The 23,676-nt window shown below is 46.7% G+C and overlaps 1 protein-coding gene across 4 annotated transcripts in view; it reads left to right on the plus strand.

The window, feature by feature from the left end:
* POLE (DNA polymerase epsilon, catalytic subunit) overlaps positions 1–23,676 on the plus strand; it is a 61,062-nt gene that overhangs the window by 3,156 nt on the left and 34,230 nt on the right. For all 4 annotated transcript variants that reach the window (XM_005217684.5, XM_024977498.2, NM_001191429.1 and 1 more), the window contains 22 exon segments: positions 1,593–1,734; positions 2,168–2,248; positions 2,675–2,719; positions 2,873–2,965; positions 3,276–3,430; positions 5,572–5,713; positions 5,829–5,909; positions 6,624–6,731; positions 7,064–7,174; positions 7,458–7,543; positions 7,739–7,858; positions 9,666–9,798; positions 9,891–10,004; positions 10,112–10,324; positions 10,585–10,692; positions 15,221–15,349; positions 15,425–15,527; positions 15,613–15,759; positions 16,118–16,263; positions 19,778–19,926; positions 21,055–21,147; positions 21,359–21,503. In XM_005217684.5, coding sequence (XP_005217741.1) covers positions 1,593–1,734; positions 2,168–2,248; positions 2,675–2,719; positions 2,873–2,965; positions 3,276–3,430; positions 5,572–5,713; positions 5,829–5,909; positions 6,624–6,731; positions 7,064–7,174; positions 7,458–7,543; positions 7,739–7,858; positions 9,666–9,798; positions 9,891–10,004; positions 10,112–10,324; positions 10,585–10,692; positions 15,221–15,349; positions 15,425–15,527; positions 15,613–15,759; positions 16,118–16,263; positions 19,778–19,926; positions 21,055–21,147; positions 21,359–21,503 — 2,644 coding nt within the window.

Below are 23,676 nucleotides of genomic sequence, written 5' to 3' on the forward strand. Positions count from 1 at the left end.
GTCATTCTTTATTTTTTAAAAAAATTATTTATTTACTTCTTTATTGGCTGTGCTGGGTCTTCATTGCTGCGGGAGCTTTCCTCTACTTGCAGAGAACCAGTGAGCCATGGCTACTGTGTAGTTACATTGAGCAGGCTTTCTCGTTGCGGTGGCTTCTCTTGTTGGGGAATATGGGCTCTAGGGTGCCCATATCCACCGGCTTTAGTAGTTGCACATGGGCTCCTGGACTCTAGAGCACAGGCTCAGTGGTTGTGGTGCGCCAACTTAGTTGCTCCATGGCATGTGGGATCTTCCCAGACCATGGATCAAACCCAAGTTCTGAAAATCCTGTGTGGTCAAATACGGTTAATTGCATTTTTTGCAAGAAACAAACTAATAATAAGTTTGGGTACCATCATTTTAAAAATAGAGAAAACTTTTTGAGATAATTGTAGGTTCTTAGCAGTTGTAACGGAGAAGGCAATGGCAACCCACTCCAGTACTCTTGCCTGGAAAATCCCATGGGCGGAGGAGCCTGGTAGGCTGCAGTCCATGGGGTCGCTAGGAGTCCGACACGACTGAGCGACTTCACTTTCACTTTTTACTTTGATGCATTGGAGAAGGAAATGGCAACCCACTCCAGTGTTCTTGCCTGGAGAATCCCAGGGACGGGGGAGCCTGGTGGGCTGCCGTCTATGGGGTCGCACAGAGTCGGACACGACTGAAGCAACTTAGCAGCAGCAGCAGCAGTTGTAAGAAATTACACAGAGATCCCTTAACCTAGTTTCCCCCAGTGATAACAGCTGACATAACTAGAGTCACAACCAGGAAATTGACATGATACAGCAGTGCATGAACACTCGTTTGTGTGTGTGTAGATTTAGTTCTGTGCACTTTCTGTATTCATGACCAACAGCACAGTCAGGCCACAGAACAGTTCTGACCCAGGGGTCCCTCATGCTACCTTTTTATAGCCACAGCCATCTCCCTTCCCCCACTGATGGCTAATCCGTTCTCCATCTCTAAAGAATGCTATATAAGTGGAATAAAGTATGTAATTTGGGGGAGTTGGTTTTTTCACTCAGGCTAATTCCCTTGAAACCATTCTAGGTTATTGTATGTATCAATAAGTTTGTTACTGATGAATTGTATTCCGTGGGAAGGATATAACACAGGTTAACTATTCACCTGTTGAAGAGTATCTGGGTTGTTTCCACTTCTTGTCTATAATGAACAAAGTTGCAGTGAATATGCACATACAAGTTTTTTGTGTGAACATGAGTTTTCTTTCGTCAGGAATAAATGCTCAAGATTGCAATCCTGGACTTGATGCATTTTCCTTTTTAACTACCCCATGAGGCGGCATGTCCAGCCAAGATTGTTGTTTTTCTTAGTGTTCTGGTTACATAGTTAAACAAGTTTTGACGTGAGTATGACATCAAACAATATGACGTCCCAGTCATATTTTTCCTATGAGTCCTGTTTTCTTAATGAGCACTTTTCGGGGATGCTCCTACCATGTCACGTCTGAAATGCTTATACTGGGTGGACTGAGGGTTGCGGGTGTAGAGTGTCATGATCGGTGGAGACTGGATTTCCCTCTTTTCACTCAGGGATGATGGCTCCTCTTCCTCTGTCTCGGCACTCAAGCGCCTGGAGCGCAGTCAGTGGACAGATAAGATGGATCTGCGGTTTGGTTTTGAGAGACTCAAGGAGCCTGGTGAGAAGACAGGCTGGCTCATCAACATGCACCCTGTAAGCACCTGTGCTTTTCCTCCATATCCTCCTCCCATTCAGAAGGGCAGCACAGCCCTTACTGAAGAGCAGGTGACACCTGGCGGGAACATGTTGTGGACCATCCAGGTAGAGATGGGATTGTTTGCAGCTCTCCGGGTTTCCTCTTTAACTTCTCGGGGTCTTCTCCGGGTCATTAAGAGGTCACTGGGATAACAAAGGTGAGGGGCATCCCTGTTACCCATAAGAATAAAGCTTTCAAAGATGAGGAGACAGAGATATTCCCATCTGGATGCTGTTATGACACAAATCTTGTGAATGGGTCTGGTAGGGTTTATGCAAAGGTAGAGAAAGACTTTGTTTTTAAAGTACTCAGTTTCCTAGAGAAGGAAGAAAAGGCTCTTGTACTTTGTAGAGGAAAACCTTGTGTTCTTGTTGACCGACTCTCTTGCAGACTGAGATTTTAGATGAAGATAAACGCTTAGTTAGTGCTGTGGATTACTACTTTATTCAAGACGATGGGAGCAGATTTAAGGTAAGGCCCTTGAATCCAAAGAAGCTAAAAACCCCTCAGTGATGAGGCATAATTGGGCCCAAAATGATAGGTGTCCTTTTAGCTCTGCAGCTGTGAGGAGAGAGGGATTATGGGAGACTTGTAGCAGGCAGCTGCCCAAAGCTCTTTAGGAACATGGGCCCCATGGAGCCACACTAGTCACCACTTAAGATGTCCTAAGAGAAGCTAGCTCAGGAAGACTGAAAGATGAGCAGTACTGTGTCTCTTAGACTCTTGCCCTTGTGATATGTGCAAGTCTAATTTTCTGTTGTATCATTTCTCTTAAGATATGTCCAGGTCAATGATGCATTGAATCTAGGCTGCTCAAAGGTATAATAAAAACAGCCTATCTTCATTTTTCTCCTTTTTTTCTTTGTCATCACCCCACATGGGCTGTGATTCTTACAGGTGGCCTTGCCCTACAAGCCATATTTCTACATTGCGACCAGAAAGGTAGGTCTGTCGTTGATGGCATTAGGTCAAATGACCTGAGCTTCGTTTTGTGGGGAGAGTCAAAACTGGAAATAAAGAGGCTTCTAGAGAAACAGGCAAGGAAGGAAATAGATTTTACTAATGGGATGTCTTTTCATTCTGATCCTGATTTAGGGTTGTGAGCGAGAAGTTTCATCTTTTCTTTCTAAGAAGTTTCAGGGTAAAATTGCCAAAGTAGAGACTGTCCCTAAGGAGGATCTGGACTTGGTGAGTATGACCCAGCCCTTTCTGGGTGAATTAGGCTGGGTCTGCTCATCCGTGGGGTGAGGTGGGGGAGGACATGCTTGGTACCTGTGAGGCAGCAGAGATGATGGACTTCCATGGCTGTCCCCACCTCCTCCTCAAAACTCTAGTGGTGTCTTTGGTGCCACATGCAGAGTTGAACAAGTTGCTTTGGAGTTGCCAACTCTTCAACTCATTTATGTACTGTTGACTCGTTCTCCCCTTATTTATTTTCTCTCTCCAACGTAGTATTTTTTTCTCTTGAACTCATGAACACCGTCTCTTCACTCTGTAGCCAAATCACTTGGTTGGTTTGAAACGAAATTACATTAAGCTGTCCTTCAACACTGTGGAGGACCTCGTCAAAGTGAGGAAGGAGATCTCCCCAGCTGTGAAGAAAAACCGGGACCAGAGTCATACCAGTGATGCCTACACAACTATGCTCTCCAGGTAGGCTTTGTTCACATAAGCAAAGCAGCCAGTTGGTCCATAGGACTGTTTCCCATTTTTCCTAAGTTTACAAGATGAATAGGACATGGGAAAACTCAGCAATAAAGCTACCGTAATGATTGGCTTTGTTCAGTGCGAAACACTTTTGAGCAACTAGTTAGACTTTCTCATATGTTCCCTTTGTGTTAAATTAATGGTGGATTCCCAGGTTATAGTTCAGCTGTCCCTTCTTTCTTACATGGGGATAGATTTGGCTTCAAACTGAGTTTCTGTAACAATAAAGACATTTTAGATTTCTAATCCCACCACCATAACAGAGTCTGATTTCATGGTTTTTAGAAAGCATTAAGATGTCTGCAAATTTTATTAAATATCTAGATTTATGTAGCACATTGTCTCTAGAGAATCCTGGTTATTATACAGAGAAATTTAAATAAAGGACAACACACACTGTTCATTAAACATTTAAATATCAACAGTAATAAGAAACAGGGTAAGAGATTAAGAAGAAATCTTGGCAAATAGAAGTATGATGCCTTCAACATACCAGATGGGCAATAGGCACATCAAGAGATGCACAACATTTCTAAATGTTAGAGAAGTGCAAATCAGAACTATAATGAAGTACCACCTCACACTGGTTGTCGTTAAAAAGTCTGCAAATGACAAACACTAGAGAAGGTGTGAGAAAAGGCAATGCTCTTATATTATTGGTAGGAATGTAAATTGGTCCAGCCACTATGGAGAACGGTATGGAGGTTCCTCCAAAAACTAAAAATAAAGTTGCCATATGATCCAACAATCCTAAATCCTACACCTGGGCATATATCCAAATAAAACTATAATTCAAAAAGATACATTCACCCCTGTGTTCACAGCAGCACTGTTCACAGTAACTAAGACATGGAAACAACCTAAATGTCCATCAACAGATGAATGGATAAAGATGGGTTCATATATACAGTGGAATACTACTCAGCCATAAAAAAGAATGAAATAATGCCATTGGCAGCAGCCAAGGTGGACTTAGAGATTATCATACTAAGTGAAGTAAATCAGAAAGAGAAAGACAAATACCATGTGATAATACTTAATATGTGGAATCTAAAATTTGACAAATGAACTTATCTATGGAACAAAAATAACCTCGCAGACATAGAGAACAGACTTATGGTTGCCACGGGGCAGAAGTGGATCTGGAGTTTGGGGTTAGCAGATGCTAACGATTATATATAGGATGGATAAACAACAAGGTCCCACTGTATAACACAGGAAACTGTATTCAACATCCTGTGATAAATGATAATGGAAAATGATTTTTAAAAGAATGTGTTTATGTATATAACAGTCATTTTGCTGTATAGCAGAAATTAGCACAACATTGTAAATCAACTAAAAAAAGACATGCAGAAATTTATGAGGATTTTAGAAGAGAGCTAATCGTATCCTCTGGCAAAAGTAGATCAGTTTGGGACCCTGGATGTTTCTGCACCAGCACCCCCTGCCCAGTGGCTCATTAATGATTTTTCAGAACACTGCAAGTTGTATCTGGAGACTGAGTCCCCAGAGGCCTGAGCCTTCTCTAAAACTCACTGCCTTTTTCTTCCCCTTAATAGTCCATTCAGTATTTGGAAGCTTAGTGGACTAATATTGGAGTGAACATTCTAGTGACAGTGATTCCCACTTAGATATGGTAAGAATAATTATGATGCAGAAGTAGTTACTGTTTACCAGTCACTTCACCATGCTAAGAGCTTATGAGCACGTTACCTTATGATGCTTGTGCTGGGTGGGCCTGTTCCTGTCATCTTTGTTTTCTTGATGAAGAAATAACCTCAGTGAAGGTGGGTCATGTCTGTAGACATGCCTTTCGAGTAATAGTCTCCTTTCTTTGCTCTTTTAATTGGGGTGGAACTTACATCCAATAAAATGCACGTCCTAAGTGTACTGAACCTCCTTGTGTCCGTGGCCTGCTGCTTGGTCGGATGGGGGTCATCCAAGGTCATTCCTTAAGAAGGGCCTGTCCTGATCATCTCAGCCACCTTGTAAACCTTTGTGTTTACATTGTTTGGACTCTGGCCTTTCCCCGATTCAGTCCCTAGCAGAGTATAGTTGAAAAAGCTGCTCTCTTTATTTTGCAGTGTTCTGCAAGGGGGCAGTGTAATTTTTGATGAAGAGGAAACCTCTAAGAAGATTGCCGACCAGTTGGACAACATTGTGGACATGCGAGAGTATGATGTACCTTACCACATCCGTCTCTCCATCGACCTGAAGATCCACGTGGTGAGTGGGCTGTTGCTACTGACAGCCAGGAGGTGATACTGAAGGATAGATCCATAGAGTAGGCTTCCCTGGACAGGTGTAGAAGTCTTTGGTTAATGCACCACATGTCCTTCAGGCTCACTGGTACAATGTCCGGTACCGAGGAAGCGCCTTTCCAGTGGAAATTGCCCGCCGTGATGACCTCGTTGAACGACCAGTAAGTACTGCTTGCATTTCCTCCATCCTAAACTTTCTAGTTGTTTCTGGCGAGAAAGGTGAAAGGTGAATTTGATTTTGAGATTGGTTTGCTTCTCTTTCCTCAAATACTTTCTTAAAAGAATTTTGAAGTAATTGGGTTTTTTAAAATCAGTTTTTGACCTTGCACATATATATCATCGCGTGCTGTCAATATTTGAGCTAGGCTGGATCGGAACATTGGAGGGAAAGCTCTGGCTTCCATTTTTGATGGTTAAGAGCATGGTTTCAGCATGTTAGGTTGAAAATGGATTCAAAACTGGTTCGGGAACAGCTTTGTGATCTTGGGATAGTCTATACTCTGTTTTCTCACATCTAAGATGAGATTGTCAGTTCTGTATCACAGTCTCCTGTCAAAGTTGTCATAAAGGTCAAAATGAGGTGATTCATTTTAAAGTGTCTTGAGACTCAAGTGTTCTGTAATTCTAGACTTTTCCTGTGAACAGTGGCTCCAGCCATATCTTGTATGTTCAAGTTTTTATACCATCATGGTAGATCAATCCACCCCAAGATGCCTGTCCTGCTTTTTCCTGGACCTTTCCCCACAGCAGCTCAACTCTTGCTTTTAGTAACTGGCAGTAGAGGTGGAGATGTCATGGGTGTCAAGAGAACCACCAGGGTCTCCAGAGCTCAGCTTGGTTCTTGACCAACTTAATGCTACATTTTGTCCCTTCAGGACCCCGTGGTTTTAGCATTTGACATTGAGACAACCAAACTGCCCCTCAAGTTTCCAGATGCTGAGACCGACCAGATTATGATGATTTCCTATATGATTGATGGTCAGGTGAGTGGGTGCCTTCTGGAGTGTGAGCTCTCTGTGAACCGGGACCAAGTCTGGTCTCCAAACCTGAACAGTGTCCACTCGTGGTTAGTATTTGTTTGGTGACTAATGAGAGAATGGAGTCCACACAAGTGAACAAGCAATCTATTCTGGCATCTAGCCACTCTGTGCCCTCCGGGCAAGTCTTAGGATGAAGTAGCCTGTCTTTTTTGGGAAAGCCATGGTGTTTCAAGTTGCTGCAAAGGTTTTGTAGCAAAAATCTCCAGGCTGCATGTGGGAGGTGTGTCTTAGGCTTTGTTTCTGTAACTCACACTGACTGCTAATGAACTTCCCAGGGCTACCTCATCACCAACAGGGAGATTGTCTCAGAAGATATAGAAGATTTCGAATTTACCCCCAAGCCAGAATATGAAGGACCCTTCTGTGTCTTCAATGAGCCCGATGAGGTAGAGATGCCATTTGGGAAAGTGCCTGATGTTTGGGAATAGGAAGAGGAGGCAAGCGTGGTGATCCTCTTAGACCTCAGCATTTGTTTAATCATAATAGCAGCTGGGCTCAATCCCCAGTGGTTGGTCCTCGTTCACATAAGGTTAAGATGGAAATAAAGGGATCATGTGAAGTTGTTACTCCTCAGCTTTGGAGAGGTGTTAAAACTTGGTGTAAAAAGAGGTGTTTACACTTGAGGAAGAGTAAAGTAACCCTTTGACTGCCAAAATTTGTTAAATTCAGGTTCATCTAATCCAAAGATGGTTTGAACACATCCAGGAGGCCAAACCCACCATCATGGTCACCTATAATGGGGACTTTTTTGACTGGTGAGTCAGAAAAGGGGAGGGAGAGATAGGAGAAGCACTGCCTGGTAGCACACGTGAGCTGCTCACCCTGTTTAAGAGGAGATGGTGTGAGGTGTCCCCTGGGGCAGTCTTCCCAGCCCCTGGGGCAGTCTTCCCGGCCCCTGTGGAAATTAGAGACTCACTGTCCCACATGTTTTTCCGTCCTCTTGTCCTTAGGCCATTTGTGGAGGCCAGAGCAGCGGTCCATGGACTGAGCATGTACCAGGAGATAGGGTTCCAGAAGGACAGCCAGGGGGAGTACAAATCACCCCAGTGTATCCACATGGACTGTCTCAGGTAGGCCCTGCAGCTCACGTGGTGGCTTATCGCAGTGTCTCATGAGGGCTTTCTGTAAGTGAGACTCCCTTACATACACTGGTCCTTTCCATACCTTGTTACAGAAGCTGCCGAGAAGTAGCTCCTGTCACCTGTGGACAGTGGCTGCTGACTGGTCCCCAGGGTATAGAAACCAGACCAGAAAGAAAGACCTGGTAGAGTGAGGTCTGGTGCTATGGGAGGTCACAGAGAGGCCTTGGCTTCCCCACATTAGATTGGGATGTGGCAGCCAGGCTCTCTTGAAGGACAAGCATGGTGTCCAGATAGGCTGGGGTGTCCAGACTCAGGATAAGTGTGCAAGGTGGCCCAGAGTGTCGAGAAGGAAGGCTGGAGAGAAAGGTCACCTGGGCTTCCTGTGCCCAGTGAGGAGGTTGGTTTTATCTTGGTGGTCATGGGGAGCCACTGACACATTTAAAGCTTGATGAATTTTCTCCTTACCCCTGGTATTATGGTGTGTGGATTGAAGGGCAGGCGGGTTGCAACAAGAACAAGAGCGAAGAGAGGGCTGGTCTTGAGATATCTGAGAGTCAAGGACTTTGAGATCTATAAATATGGGGACAGGTGCAAGAGGCATTAGGAAATTCTGGTTCTCAGGGCTTGGGCTGGGCTCCTGGAGAAATAGGGCAGAGCTCAGGTTCAGAATAAAAGCAGACCTGGGAGCTCCATCCACATGGAGGATCTGGAGACTGTGGGGCTCGGTGATAAGACCAAAAACTTGATAGTTGATGGATTCTCAAGAAGAGAAATGGAGACTTTCCTGGTATTTCAGTGGCTAATAATCTTCCTGCCAATGTAAGCCACATGGGTTTGATCTCTGCTCTGGAAAGATTGTACACGCCAAGGGGCAAGTAAGCCCATACTCCACAACTACTGTGCCCACAGACCTGGAGACCATGCTCCATTGCGAGAGAAGCCACTGCAACAAAGAGTAGCCCTTGCTCGCCACAATTAGAGAAAGCCCACACGCAGCACCCAAGACCCAGTGCAGCCAGAAAAATGATTTTTTAAAAAGATCCCACATACTACAATGAAGATTGATGATCCCTCATGGCTGTAGCTAAGACCCTGCATAGTCAAATAAATAATTTTTTTTTTTTTTTTAAGTAAGAGGAGTAAAAGAGAGGTGGGGTTCCTCAGTGGAGGCAGCAATACTGGGGATCCTTCAGCAGGGCATTTCTGAGGGGGAGGACGGCCCACAGGGCAGAGAGGCCACAGAAGGTGAGATCGGATGCTGCCAGTAGGAAGTTGTAAGTCCTAGAGATACAGTGGTGTCTGTCGTGGGGCTGAGTTGTGAGGAAGCAAGAGGTGGAGATGGCACGAAGGGACCTCAAGTGTTTTTATACAGAAGGGATTGTGTAAGAAGAGGATGGGAGTTTGACAGCAGAGTGTGAGGGGCAGGGAGAGCAGGGCAGAGCCTGGCAGCACCTGTAGCGAATAAGCTGTGGAGGAATCTACAGCAGGAATCAGACAGCAGGTTCCTGCCTGGTCCCCTTTGTATTTCTCCTTGAGGGTGAGAGGAAGGCCTCGCAAGGACTGGAGGACCGGCTGTGTCGTCTCCTTGTGTTTGTGGGTTTCTCTGTGAAGTTGACTGGGTCCAGCTGAAAGCTTTTCACAAGGGGCCTGCACCACGTGAGGTCTTGGTGATCTTTTGGGGTACCTGTCAGGACCCTGCATCTTCCTGTAGAGTGTCCAGCTTCACCACATCTCACAGGTTCCTAGACTTCGTCTCAGAATTATCTCTGGCTTTTGCTTTTGTTCTCCTTTCCAGGTGGGTGAAAAGGGACAGTTACCTGCCCGTGGGCAGCCACAACCTCAAGGCGGCGGCCAAAGCCAAGCTGGGCTACGACCCAGTGGAACTGGACCCTGAAGACATGTGCCGGATGGCCACTGAGCAGCCCCAGGCACGTGTGCTGCCTCGCTGAGTCACCTTCTGCTGGGGGGTGGCGGCCTCTGGACCCCTCACTGACCTTACTGTCTGATGTCCTCTCCTCAGACTCTGGCGACCTACTCGGTGTCGGATGCAGTGGCCACATACTACCTGTACATGAAGTATGTCCACCCGTTTATATTCGCCCTGTGTACCATCATCCCCATGGAGCCCGATGAGGTCAGTGCCTCTCCTGGCCCGCTGCCTGACTGGGTGGTCCCAGGCAGCTATTGCGGGTGCAGCCGTTGATTTCTGTATTTGGCTCACAGCCTGGTATTTCCCGGTAGGTGCTGCGGAAAGGTTCTGGGACGCTGTGCGAGGCCTTGCTAATGGTGCAGGCCTTCCATGCCAACATCATCTTCCCCAACAAGCAGGAGCAGGAGTTCAACAAGCTGACAGATGACGGCCACGTGCTGGATGCTGAGACCTACGTGGGTGGCCACGTAGAAGCCCTGGAGTCCGGCGTGTTCCGCAGTGACATCCCCTGCCGGTTCCGGATGGTGCGCCGCTCCTGAGGCTGGGCCTCATCCCGCCAGTGCTGTGGGAGGACGCAGGAGGGACCCAGCCACAAGGGCTGAAATAAAGCCCTCTCCCCCTTCTCACCCATGGACCCCTCACCAGTTGTCCTTTGTCTGGCCTGCCCTTTAGGGTGCCACTCCTTCTGGAGTGTTCTCTTGGTAGAGTCCCACCTGAAGTAGGTTACATGGTTTGGGGCCATTTTCCTGTCTTTCTCACATCCTCTCTTGGTTGTTTGTGTTAGAATCCTGCTGCCTTTGACTTCCTGCTGCAGCGGGTGGAGAAAACCATGCGTCATGCCATCGAGGAAGAGGAGAAGGTGCCCATGGAGCAGGTCATCAACTTCCAAGAGGTGATGCACAGGCTCAGGGAAGTGGTGTGGGGAGAACAGTCTGTTTACATGCCCTGCCTTGCAGAGTGGCTTCTCTCAGTGGCCTATTCATTGTGCACCTACTGTGTGATAGTGCTTGGTTGCCGAGACAGGACACGGGGCCTGGTCCCGTGTAGTTAGGACAGGACAGTGTATTGGCACAGTGAGGCACTCGACTTTCTGGACAGGAGAATTTCACAGAGGAGGCGATGGCTTTTAGAACAAAGTGGTGGGCTGATGTGGGAGAGAAAGGCAAATGAAGGGTAGATACAATTGTGTCTTGTAGGCAGCAAGGAGCCATTGGAGGTTTTTACTTTCTTTCTGTCTATAGACTTTAAAAATGATAGGAGTTCCTATAAATTACAGGGTAGAATATCATAACTGCAAAGTCCTTCACGTAGTAGTTAGAAAGCACCATTTGCAAAGTGTATCACATGACCAGAGGCACCAGGCACCGCCTGCTTTGCTGATCCTATTCCTTTGGATGTGGCGCATTTTGGGTCTCTATCAGGCCCTGCTTCTAGGATTGATTTCAAGAAATGTAGCATATTCACCAGGCAAAGTTCAAACAAGAATGTGTGCACGTGCTCTGCATAGTACAAAGTTCTGTACAGCTCTTGTCAGCTACAGCTCATATGCTTTGGGAACTTACCATGAACCAACTTGGGAAGAAGAGAGTGTAGGCTGAATGACAAATAGAAGTTAAAAGCAACTTGAACAAAACAAAGATAACTGCTTTTTTGGCCTTGGCATGAGGCCTGTGGGATCTTAGTTCCCCAACCAGGGATCAGACCCAGGCCCCTGGCAGTGAGAGCTCTGAGTCATAACCACTGGGCTGTGAAGGAATTCCCCGAAGATACTACTTTAAGTCTATGAACCAATGAAATGAGTGAGAAATGGGCTGAAGGTGTGCTAATTGGAGGGACCCCAGACACCTTAGTGAATTTGGACGTGGACTTTTATAGATGACAGATGGTCATCCAGAGTCCCTGAAATTGTTCTCTGTAGGGTGGCCTAGGGTCTTTAGGGAAAGGGTAGCAGGTTCACCTTTTTGTTCCTGAGTGACCGCCTCGGTAGTAGTGTGGTGATAGCTAGTGGGAGGTGTCAGCTGGGGGCATACAGCGGCGTCTGGCCTGTCCAGGTGTCATCCCATCATCCCAGCCTTCCCACTACTGTGGTCTCATCTTCCCTCTCCGAGCAGCATTTCAGAGCATGCCCTAGCACAGAGAAGGATGGGGGAATTATTCTCTGAATGATTCATTTGCTTAGAATTCAGTTAGAAACAATAAGTATTATCTTTTTGGTATTTCCTGTTCTACTTGATAGATACTCCTTTTTTCTTCTGGTTGATTTTTGTGTGATTTAGATGTTTTCCAATTTATACTTTGAATGTCCAGAGGTTGGCAAGCTATAGTACAGAAGGGCTGTTTTTGTACAGTCAGCAAGCTAAGAATGGTTTTCATATTTTTAAAATATTTTAAAAGAAAAAGTAGACCATAGCCACAAAACCTGGCACCCCACTCCAGTACTCTTGCCTGGAAAATCGGACAGAGGAGCCTGGTAGGCTGTAGTCCATGGGGTCGCTAAGAGTCGGACACGACTGAGCGACTTCACTTTCACTTTTCACTTTTATGCATTGGAGGAGGAAATGGCAACCCACTCCAGTGTTCTTGCCTGGAGAATCCCAGGGACGGAGGAGCCTGGTGGGCTGCTGTCTATGGGGTCGCACAGAGTCGGACACGACTGAAGTGACTTAGCGTTAGCATGAGCATTCACAGAGGTTTGCTGACCCCAGATCTAAAGGTGTTTTTTTTTAAGCCAATTTTTCTTGAAATAACTCCTAAGTACAGTAATTCTCAAGTTTTAACGTTGTATTTCTTATTGTTGTGTAAGTTTTGGACAAAATGAACTTATCAAATAAATACATATCTAATGTTCTGATTTAGGTGTTACATTTGGGAGAGAAAAGTATATGACTATCAGAAGCTTGTTTAGCCTTTTTTAGTTTTAGTGACTGTTTTTGTGTTTTAGGACAATATTTTTATTTCTAGACGCTCTCTATTGGTTCTTTTTCAAATGTGCTTTATTTCTTTCTTTATAGTGGACTTTCTCTTCCTGTGTTTTGTTTTTAAAAACTTTTTATTGAAGTATACTGATTTATAATGTTTTAGGTATACAGCAAAGTGATTCAAATTTTTAAAATACACACACACATATATATTCTTTTTTTTTTTCCCCCCTTTTTTTGGCTGTGCCACGTGGCTTGCAGGATCTTAGTTCCCTAACCAGGGATCGAATGTGTACCCCCTACAGTGAAGCACAGAGTCCTAATCACTGGGCCACCAGGGAATTCCATGTATATATATATTGTTGTTCCTGTTATTTAATCACTAAGTCATGTCCAACTAACTCTTCACACCCCATGGACTTGTAGCCTGCCTGGGTCCTCTGTCCATGAGATTTCCCAGGCAAGAATACTGGAGTTGGGTTGCCGTTTCCTTCTCCAGAGGATATTCCTGACCCAGGGATCAGGAAGTATTTCTTGTGTCTCCTGAATTGGCAGGTGAATTCAAGAACCACCAGGGAAGCCCGTGTGTGTGTGTGTGTGTGTGTGTGTGTGTGTGTATACATGTATTCTTTTTCAGATTCTTTCACATTATAGGTTATTACAAGGGGTGAATATAATTCTCTGTGCTACAGTAGGTCCTTGTTGTTTCTCGTCCTGTTTTAGATTTTGCGTATTCACTTATCTTTAGCGTTATTTTACCATGTTTACTCCAGGAGGTTTATTGTCTGATGTTCTTAGGGTTCTCCTCCCACTGTGTCTGTTGTCAGTCATGGTAGAGTTTTTTTTTTTCCCCATGCTTCACGATTTTGAGATATTTTTTTCCTTTCTGGATGTACCATGTGGCCTGTGGAAGCTTAGTTCCCTAATCAGGGATCGAACATGCACCACCCCCTGCATTGGAAGTGCAGAGTCTTAACCATTGGACATCTAGGGAAGTCCTGTCGCTCTGCAATTTTGGAATCTGAATTCCTCTTCAGCAGGAGGGCCGTTGGTAGTTTGATAGTTTCTTCCTGGTTCCCCAAAAGTAACATGGGCCCGATGCCCCTTCTTACCTGGTTCCTTGGCTGAAGAGTCCCAGAGCCAGTGGAGACCTGTTAGTGCCTGTTATGATAAATGCTCAAGGAAAATGCTTTCTTTGCCCAGAGTTCAAAATAGACATGGTGAGCAGACTTGTTGTAGTTTATTCTTTTATGGAGGTGGCTTTTGAGAGTCCTGCCTTTATTTGGGGCTCTGCACTTTGTCTCCCTTTTGTTGTGTGTAGCCTGCCCCTCCTTGAGGTAGCATGAGAAACGTGAGTTAAAGAGCTCACGGCATAGGCCTGAGGCCACAAACCTCAGAAAGGCCTGCTGCATGGCTGCCCTTAGCCAGTGTCCAGGAACTTGGACTTCAGGAGGTTTCTCACCTTCCTCTAATAAGAATGGCTCACTCACTCGTGCTCAGGTTGTTCGTGCAAACAGTGGTTTGTGTTAAGTGCCCACTTTCCTTCCTGGAGTCTGGGTTTTGGTCCAGGCAGGCAGAGTTGCCTACGTGAGCAGCCCTCCGTAAGAACTCTGGGCACTGGGTCTCCATGAGCTTCCCTGGGGGACAGTGCTTTTCACAGCACTTCTCGTGTGTTATCACAGCTTGTTGCTGGAAGAATGAAGCTCATCCCAGCTTGAACCTGGGCTCCTCCCAACTTTCCCCCAAGTGCCTTTGCCCTTTGCTCATTGAGCTCTGTCTTTCCCCTGTGAGTCACCAAATCTAGGGGTGGTCTTGGGGATCCCAACACAGGGCCCAGCCTCTGCCAGACACCATTGAGTCAACTCACTGCTCTGATGTTGAGTCTTCTCATCACATTTGTTCTTTGGGGATAACTTAGAAGATCACATCTGCATTTACACGGATAGTTTTCATATTTCATTTAGGATTTCCATGTGTTTGGTGTCAAGAGGGTTTTTAAGCTAAGAGCCTTGGCTGGAAACAGAATCTGATTCATTGGTTTATAAAGTAATGCTGGAAACCATCTAGTATCACAGTTGAGAGCGTGGTGTTTGGTCTCAGAGGACCCTCAGAGGGTCCATACTAACTTGAAGCTTCTCATACGTGAGATGAGGAATTGCAAGGACATTGATGGTGTGTCACTTGCCTGCACTGTGGGGGCACTCGGGGCACCCAGGAAGTGTGGCTGTTGGTAATCTAGCGGGTCCCCCTACTTGTTAGCAGATGGGCCGTGTCATATGAGGCCACATATTACGCATTTCTCTCCCAACCCCAGAGTTCTCTTGGGGTGGAGTCTGCTGCTTCCCGTGCTGCGGTGCTCTGTCCTGTACCTCCAGGGTCTGGTGTGTTGGTGCATGTTGTCTGTCGTCCATTTGGGACCCATGGTGTTTTCTCTGTTACTCTGTACAATCTCCAGTTTCCATCTTGGTCACCAGCCTTCACTTCTTTCCACTTTCTCTGTAGGTGTGTGATCAGATTAAGACCAAGCTCACCTCCCTGAAAGATGTTCCTAACCGAATTGAGTGTCCCCTCATCTACCACCTGGACGTGGGGGCCATGTACCCCAACATCATCTTGACGAACCGCCTGCAGGTGAGACACATTCTCAAGTCAGAATCAAGCTCTTTCTGCCTAAACCCTAATTGCTCTCTTCCTGTCCCCTCTCAGCCCTCTGCCATGGTGGATGAGGCCACCTGCGCAGCCTGTGACTTCAACAAGCCTGGAGCGAACTGCCAGAGGAAGATGGCCTGGCAGTGGAGGGGAGAGTTCAGTGAGTGTCGGCCCTGGGGGGCTGCTCAGCAGGAAGCGGGTGGGCGGGTCTCTGTCACATCCTCTCTTCCCATCACTCCTTCTAGTGCCAGCCAGTCGCAGTGAGTATCATCGGATCCAGCACCAACTGGAGTCAGAGAAGTTCCCTCCCTTGACCCCCGAGGGCCCAGCCCGGGCCTTTCACGAGCTGTCCCGTGAGGAGCAGGCTAAATATGAGAAGCGGAGGCTGGCAGGTGAGCAGTTGGGCCGTGTTGGTATGTCACACCTTGAGGTCAGTCGAACCAGTTGAAGTAGATGAGACCACTGTGAATTAGTTTGTCCTATAGGCTTCCTTTTGTCATTTCTCCTTCTGCAAGTTTCTGGCTCCCAAACCCTCCTTCCTGTAGTCTTTGTGTATTTGGTCTGTTCATACAGGGCTGCCCTTTGATGTGATTGATTAGGAACTTGCCTTTCTGAGTTTTCTGCTCCTTTGAGTTAACCAAAAAAACCCATGTTTGTTGGCATCCATTGCCTAGCTTTCTTTGGCTGTGTCCAGGAGGCCTGTCCCCTGTGTGGAGTCTCACGTGCCCACCATTCTCAATTGTGCTTCAGATTACTGCCGGAAGGCATACAAGAAAATCCACGTGACCAAGGTGGAAGAGCGTCTCACCACCATCTGCCAGCGGGAGAACTCCTTCTATGTGGACACTGTACGTGCTTTTCGGGACAGGCGCTATGAGTTCAAAGGTCTCCACAAGGTGAGCCTGACCTTAGTGAGGTTGGAGCAGGATCTAGTTTCTGGGGTGAAAATCCTTGGTCAGCACTGTCTCCATGTGTTACTCCCAATCTCTGAGCCCAGTGCATGCACTCAGACAATAAACATGCAGTTGTTTTTAACTTTGAAGAATTAAGGGCCTGGAGCCTTGAAGCTATTCTGAATGATTGCTTTTAAAATAATTATTTAGAGCAGGGGTTAGCAAACTGCGGCTGGGCTGGCCATGTTTATAAATAAGTTTTCCTGGGTCTGAGCTGCGTGTGCCCGCAGCAGGGAGGGGGCAGCAGAGACTGAGGGCGAGCACTGCACACACGTGGCCCTTTACTTTGTGTGTACAGGTGTGGCGCTTTACTTTGCCAGCCTCTGACCAGGGGGAGTGAGGGGAGTGTGTTTACTGACATGTTTTACCAGTAGGACTAGGGAAGTACACAACAATACCTCAGTTGTAATATCAGCAGGTAAGTGTTTTATATTTAAGCATATCGAGTTTTTTTCTGAGAGACCTTCCTTCACTGCTAGACTCATTGTTCACATCCCGAACTGCCCTGATAGACTGTCATCATCAGGCTTTGTTATCATTGTTAAGTTTATATTTTTATTATGGTAAATATGTACAACGAAATTTAACATTTTTAAGTGTACAGATCAGTGGCATTAAGTACATTTACATTGCAATTACTATTACCACCCATCTGCAGAACTCTTTATCTTGCAACACTGAAACACTGCATTCCCTTAATGATCCTCCATTCTGGTTTCTGTGGACTGTGAGCCTGGGAACCTCATGTAAGTGGATTCATACAGGATTTGTCCTTTTGTGACTAGATTATTTCTCTTAGCCTAATGCCCTCAAGGTTCATTCATGGTAGCATGTATCAGAATTTCCTTTTTAAGGCTGAATAATACTCCACTGTATGGACATTTTGTTTATCCATTCACCCATCGATGGATAGTTGGGTGCTTCCATGTTTTAGATATTTTGAATAATTCTGCTGTGAACATGGGTGTGCAGACGTCTCTTTAAGATCCTACTTTTAGTTCTTTTGGGTATATACACAGAAGTGGAATTGCTGAATCATATGGTAATTGTATTTTTAATCTTCAGAGGAATCGTCATACTGCCTCAGTTTATCTTAATTAAACTGTTGAGTTACGTGTCTATGTCTTCCTCATCAGATGAGTGTTGACAGTGTTGTGACTGTCCATTTTATTTTTTAGAATCTAACACAGTGCCTGGCACATAGTAGGCACTCAGTAAATATCTTTTGGGTTTTTTTGTTGTTGTTCTTTAAATTCCAAACTTTTAAAAAAATTTTTCTTCTCACGTTGGATGGGAAAGTTGCTGAGATATTTATGGCCTTCCCTGCATTTCTTTATCAGTCACTTTTACTAAGGACCTCCTGAGTAGCTCTTGTTACCCTAAGTTAATAAGACACAGATGGGCCCGACTCCTTGTCCTGGGACACTTCTGGACGGCCATTCACATCGTGGAAGCTGCCAGTGCAGTGTTACAAGCCCGCCCCACAGTTCCTGTTAGCTAAGTCTCACTTTGTCAGAGTGAAGCAGAAGGAGCTAATCTGCCAAACGCAAGCCTCGCAGCATGCTGGGGAGCTGAGCTGTCCATTGGCCTCTTAGAAGCTCAGCATCCCAGGAGGTGCAGCTTGTGTGGATGTGAGAGATGGGCGTCACCATGTTGCGCCTCACCCCAGCCCCGACTGGCACTGGGCATTCCTGAGGTCCTTCATGCCCCTTCCCCACTCCCCTCAGCAGTAACAATCTAATGTCTTTCAGTGTGATCCAAATTTTGTATCACTCAGCACGTTGGTTGAGCACCTGTTCTGTGCCAGACCCTTTTCTAGGTACTGAAAAGACATCAGGTGGGGAAGTAACAGTGGAATGTTCTGAGATGAAGGAGAATACCCAGTGTTTGACCACTGTGACAGCAGCTAGCCTAGCAAACAGAAAGAAATGCCACTCAGGCTGGAAGTGAGTTCAGATACCCCTGAGTCACATCCCTGTCTCACCCTCCCTGGTGGTGACCATGTCCGCTTTATTGAGGTAGAATTGATGTGGGGTACATCTGACCCTTTCAGATGGGCAGTTCTTTGCTATGCTAAGTCACTTCAGTCGTGTCCAACTCTGTGCGACCCCATAAACGGCAGCCCACCAGGCTCCCCGTCCCTGGGATTCTCCAGGCAGGAACACTGGAGTGGGTTGCCATTTCCTTCTCCAGTGCGTGAAAGTGAAGTCGCTCAGTCATGTCCAACTCCTAGCGACCCCATGGACTGCAACCTACCAGGCTCCTCCGTCCATGGGATTTTCCAGGCAAGAGTACTGGAGTGGGGTGCCATTGCCTTCTCTGAGGCAGTTCTATAGAGTTTGACAAATGCATACACAGAGGGGTTACTGTTGATAATTTTTTACCATATTTCCGTCATTCCATTCTAGAGAAAAACTATTGGCAACACCAAAGGCAAGTTGAAATTATCATGACCTGACCCCCCTAAATACTTCAGCAAAAAATTTGTAACCACCACCACAGTGACAAGAACATTTTCTTCTCAACCATTTACAATAGCACACAGCCCTTGTTAGTACAGCTGTGTCCATCTTCCAGCGGTTGGTATAGTATCTGATAAACAGTTGTTGGTCCATGAGTGTTGGCTAAGGAGTAAATTGTTATTCCCAGATGTTGCCTCTAAGAATGTGCACTTTGCTTTCAGCCTGTCAGTGGTTTCTGAGTTCTGTTGTTTGAGAAACCCTATAACTCAGCCCATTGAGTGCATTAATAAGAGTAAATTAAGTAACAGGACTTGGATTGGGAGCCCCTGGGCCTCTTTGGTGGAGTGAAGCCCCAGCCTCTGTCACTGGTCTTGAGATGTAGGTTTCATCTGCTTCTCCAGTTAGCTGCCAGGTTCTGGATTCTGTTCTATGGGGGTTGAAATTGCCCTAAGTCTGAGGTGTCAAAGTGGGTTGTTGCTATCACAAAGTATTTTCTCCTAGTCCTTAGTCTCACAAGTAATAAAAATGTAATATTGATATGTTTCTTTGTGTTCATAAGTCCTTTCAGGATATCTGTCTTACGTGGGGCAGTTCTAGATTGAAAGTGTTTCAGGGTAGGTGAGAACTAAGCATGCAGACACTATGGGGGACAAGCTGATGTATCCATGTTAAATATCTCAGGTGTAGTGATAGCGTTGAGCTTATATAGAATGTCCTTGTTCCTGGAAATTTTTTGCTGAAGTATTTAGGGGGGTCAGGTCATGATAATTTCAACTTGCCGTTGGTGTTGCCGGTAGAGTTTTTCTCTAGAATGGAATGAAGGAAATATGGTAAAAAAGTATCAACAGTAACCCCTCTGGTATATGGTCTTTGTTGTAATTTTTTTTTTAAGTTTTCTATAGATTTGAAAATTTCAAAATATCATAACTTTGGGCCTATGTACAGAATGTGAGGTGGAAGAGTCTAGGAGGTGACAGTCTTTGTGTGGGTTGCAGGTGTGGAAAAAGAAGCTCTCCGCAGCCGTGGAGGTGGGGGACGCGGCGGAGGTGAAGCGCTGCAGGAACATGGAGGTCCTGTACGACTCCCTGCAGCTGGCGCACAAGTGCATCCTCAACTCCTTCTATGGCTACGTCATGCGCAAGGGGTAGGCACTTGCCTGGTGGGGCCTGTGGGCGCGAGCAAAAGGGGAGAGTCAGGGCCTTGTTCAAGGAGTGCGGGAGAGGGTGGGTTGAGTGGGGGTTAAGGTCACACTGACTCAGAGGGTTCTGGGAAGCTGGGGCGTTAGCACTCCTGGACATGTTCTTCTGAGCATCCCAGGCTGCAGAGCGGTTTGGTAGTCTCTGGCATACAACTAGTGCATGCGTGCCCAGTCACGTCCACCTCTTTGTGACTCCATGGACTGTAGCCCACCAGACTCCTCTGTCCCTGGAATTATCCTGGCAAGAATATTGGAGTGAGTTGCCACTTCCTTCTCCAGAGCATATGACTAGTGAGGGGTGCAAAGTCTTCTGAGAAGTCAAGAAAGCCAGAAATGGGGGCATCCTAAAGCCAACATGGAGTATGTTCCCAGGGTAGGGTGCCAAAGGAAGGTGAGGCAAGGTGGGACCTGAGTGTGTCCGGTGAACCAGCAGCTAGGTAGGTGGGGCCTCGGTAGAGCAGGTCATTGAAGGTGAGGCCTAGCTGTTGTGGGTGGAACCCAGGAGGGTCAACATGGGTGGCCCTGGAGGAGCAAGGTGGTGGTAGGGCAGATTGGTTTGAGGGAAAGTGGCTTTATTTATTTGTTGTTGCCTTTTAATGGCAGAGAGGGAGGGGCTGAGAGCAGGGCTAGCCTGAGCAGAGTTCCCTGGGGCAGGAGGGCCTGGCCTCGGGTCACTTGACACCTGTGAGACCTGATTTGAGTGCTGAGCCAGGTGGGCTGGTGTTTTGCCTGAGAAGTTAGAGGATGAGTGTGGGGTTTGGGAGAACAAGGAAGGCTTGAGGTGGTGCCTGGGAGAGTGGGAGGGAACTCGAGGGGGCTCTCTCAGCCACTGCCCTGGAGAGTCCTGCTGAGCTGAGGTTGTGAGCTGTTGCCGTGGCAGCATGCTGCATCCTTTCAGAACTTTCCTGAGCTGAGCACTGCTTTGAAGTAGGAACAGAGGAATATCCTCAGCACAGAGCTTAATCCCACCTTAGTTCTTCCCTGCTTCAGATGTCCCCTCCTCCCAACCCTGACTCCTCTAACGTCCTTCTCGAGGGTACCCCTCCCACCCCTCAGCTGTGACTGTCCCCCCAGGGCCCGCTGGTACTCCATGGAGATGGCTGGCATCGTCTGCTTCACAGGGGCCAACATCATCACCCAGGCACGGGAGCTGATCGAGCAAATCGGGTGAGTGCTGCACTTGGTCACCAGCTTCTGGGACTTGGGGGAGCACAGCCTGAGGTGAGGAGGCTGGACTCAGGGGCTGAGAAGGTGTTTCATTTTGTGGGTTCCCAGCCAGGAGGAACCTTGTCCACTGTCAGGCATTGACACAGGGTTCTTGCTCTGTAGACATCCGTGCCCATCATTCATATGGTCTCATTTCTCTGTTTCTCTGAAGGAGGCCCTTAGAGCTGGACACAGATGGAATATGGTGTGTCCTGCCCAACAGCTTCCCCGAAAACTTTGTCATCAAGACCACCAATGTGAAAAAGCCCAAGGTGACCATCTCTTACCCTGGGGCTATGTTAAACATCATGGTCAAGGTGAGCCTGCATCTCTAGCAAAGACCCATTGTCTGGGGTGGGGTTCTTCGTGCCACCTCTCTTGATAGGAGTGTGGGAAAGGGGAAAGCGTTGGCCCTTACACTGAGGTGCTCCCCTTTCTGAGTGGGTGCTCCCATTTCTGAATGTCTCTGACTTTCAGATAATCTTTCTCTAGCTTGAACATCTTCCAGAGATGTTGTGTTCAAAAGTTACCTGTGTCTCTGTTCCTATTTAGCATAATTACCAGACTTATAGCAAAATTGGAAGAATAGAACAAGAATTCCTGTATATCCTTTAGCCTGCTTCTCTTTATTTTTTTATTTGGCTGTGATGGGTCTTAGTTGTGGCACATGGGGTCTCCGTTGCATCATCTGGGGTCTTGTGTTGTGGTGCATGGGCTTTGGAGCTCACAGGCTCAGTAATTTGTGGCACACGGGCTTAGCTACTCTGTGGCACATGGGCTCTTTCCAAACCAGGGATCTGACCCACGTCCCCTGCATTGCAAGGCGGATTCCTAATTACTAGACCACCAGGGAAGTCCTGCCTGTTTCTATTTATCTTCTATAAACCCCAGTGTAATTGTCAGAACTGAGAAGTCATGCCAGCACCACACCATAACTCAACTACAGCTTTGTATTTCTCAGCTTTTCCAGGACTACGCCCTGCATTTGGCCAGCCTGTCTCCTTAGTCCCCTCCAGCCTGGCAGCCCCCTTGGTCTTTCCAGTCTGTTATGACCCAGACACTCTGGTGAATACGTGTCAGGTGCTTTGCGGACTCACCCTCCATTTGAATTTGTCCCTTGTTCTTTGTTACTAGATTGAGGTTATTTGGGTTTTTTGAAGGAAAAAAACAGAGATACGTGCTCTGTGTTGGCATTCTTGCGGAGCACTGAATCAGGATCAGCACTCCTGCTGGCTTCCCAACTATCACGGTACAGGAACTAGTCCATGAGTCCACACTCCCAAGAGGAGTGGCAGACCCCAGCCACACAGCAGAGCATCCCGGTAATTAGTAAAGACCGAGGAGGAGATACTCTGCTCTGCACTGAGACTCTGCAGATGTGCTGTTTCACTGTGAACCTTCGCCCTCTGGTTTTAGCACTGGGAGTATCCTGTCACAGTGGGCATCAGTCTGCCCAAGGCTACTCTGTATTTCCCTCGTTCTTTGTACATTATTAATTGGAACCTTTTGTAAGGAAGAGTTGTCACACTTCTCTCCTACTTTTGTTGTTAAGTCACTCAGTCCTGTCCAACTCTTTTGTGACCCCACATACTTACTGTAGCCCTCCAGCCTCCTTTGTCCATGGAATTCTCCAGACAAGAATAATGAAGTGGGTTGCCATTCCTTTCTCCGAGGGATCTTCCCAACCCAGGGATTGAACCCAAGTCTCCTGCTAGGTGGGCGGATTCTTTACCACTGTATCAATTCCTCTTACCTTCTGGGAAGCCCCTTTCTCCTACTTAGTCCCTCACTTATCACTTTATTGAGTCATTTGTTAGGTCATTGTGGGTGTGTGGGTGTTTGCTGTGTGGGGTAACAACCCAGTTCCATCCTGGTGTGTTTTGTTACTCCGCTTATTCCACTTTGGCCACTAGGGGCTCCTTCACGTTAGCCCCCTGTGTCCTTGAGACATACCCTGTTATGTGGTTTGGATTTGGGTTTTGGGGGAGCTTTACTTCCTGGGAATACAAGACACTCCAGCCTCCTCTTGTATTTCCCCTGTCCCACCTTGGAATCACCCATTTCTCCAAGGACGCCAGGTTCCTTTTATTAGGAAGCAGTGGTAGAAACCAAGATGGGGTGTCTCTGCTGCTCACAGCAGATTGGCTAGGAAGTTGTGTGTGTGTGTAATAACCCCACATGTGTGTCTCTATTTATTTCTCTGTTTATCTGCATACACATTTAAATAGATATAACATGAGCATATCGATATATCCAGCTCCAGTCTATTCTCCTTTCCTTATTAGTGACTCCTTTGTCCTATCTCTGATTTTCCCAGTGTGTGTATTTATTTTTTCAACCCTAGTATTTGTGTAAAGTAGGTTCAGAGCCGTGTGTCTGTGAGCAGTCAGCCCACCAGCTGACTGAACATACAATGTTCAGTCTTTAATCTTACACCACCCACACCATGTGAGATTTGCCAGAGTCACTTAAGCCAGCCCTCTGGCAGGG

Source organism: Bos taurus, chromosome 17 (assembly GCF_002263795.3).
Source record: "Bos taurus isolate L1 Dominette 01449 registration number 42190680 breed Hereford chromosome 17, ARS-UCD2.0, whole genome shotgun sequence".
Taxonomy (NCBI): Eukaryota; Metazoa; Chordata; class Mammalia; order Artiodactyla; family Bovidae; genus Bos; species Bos taurus.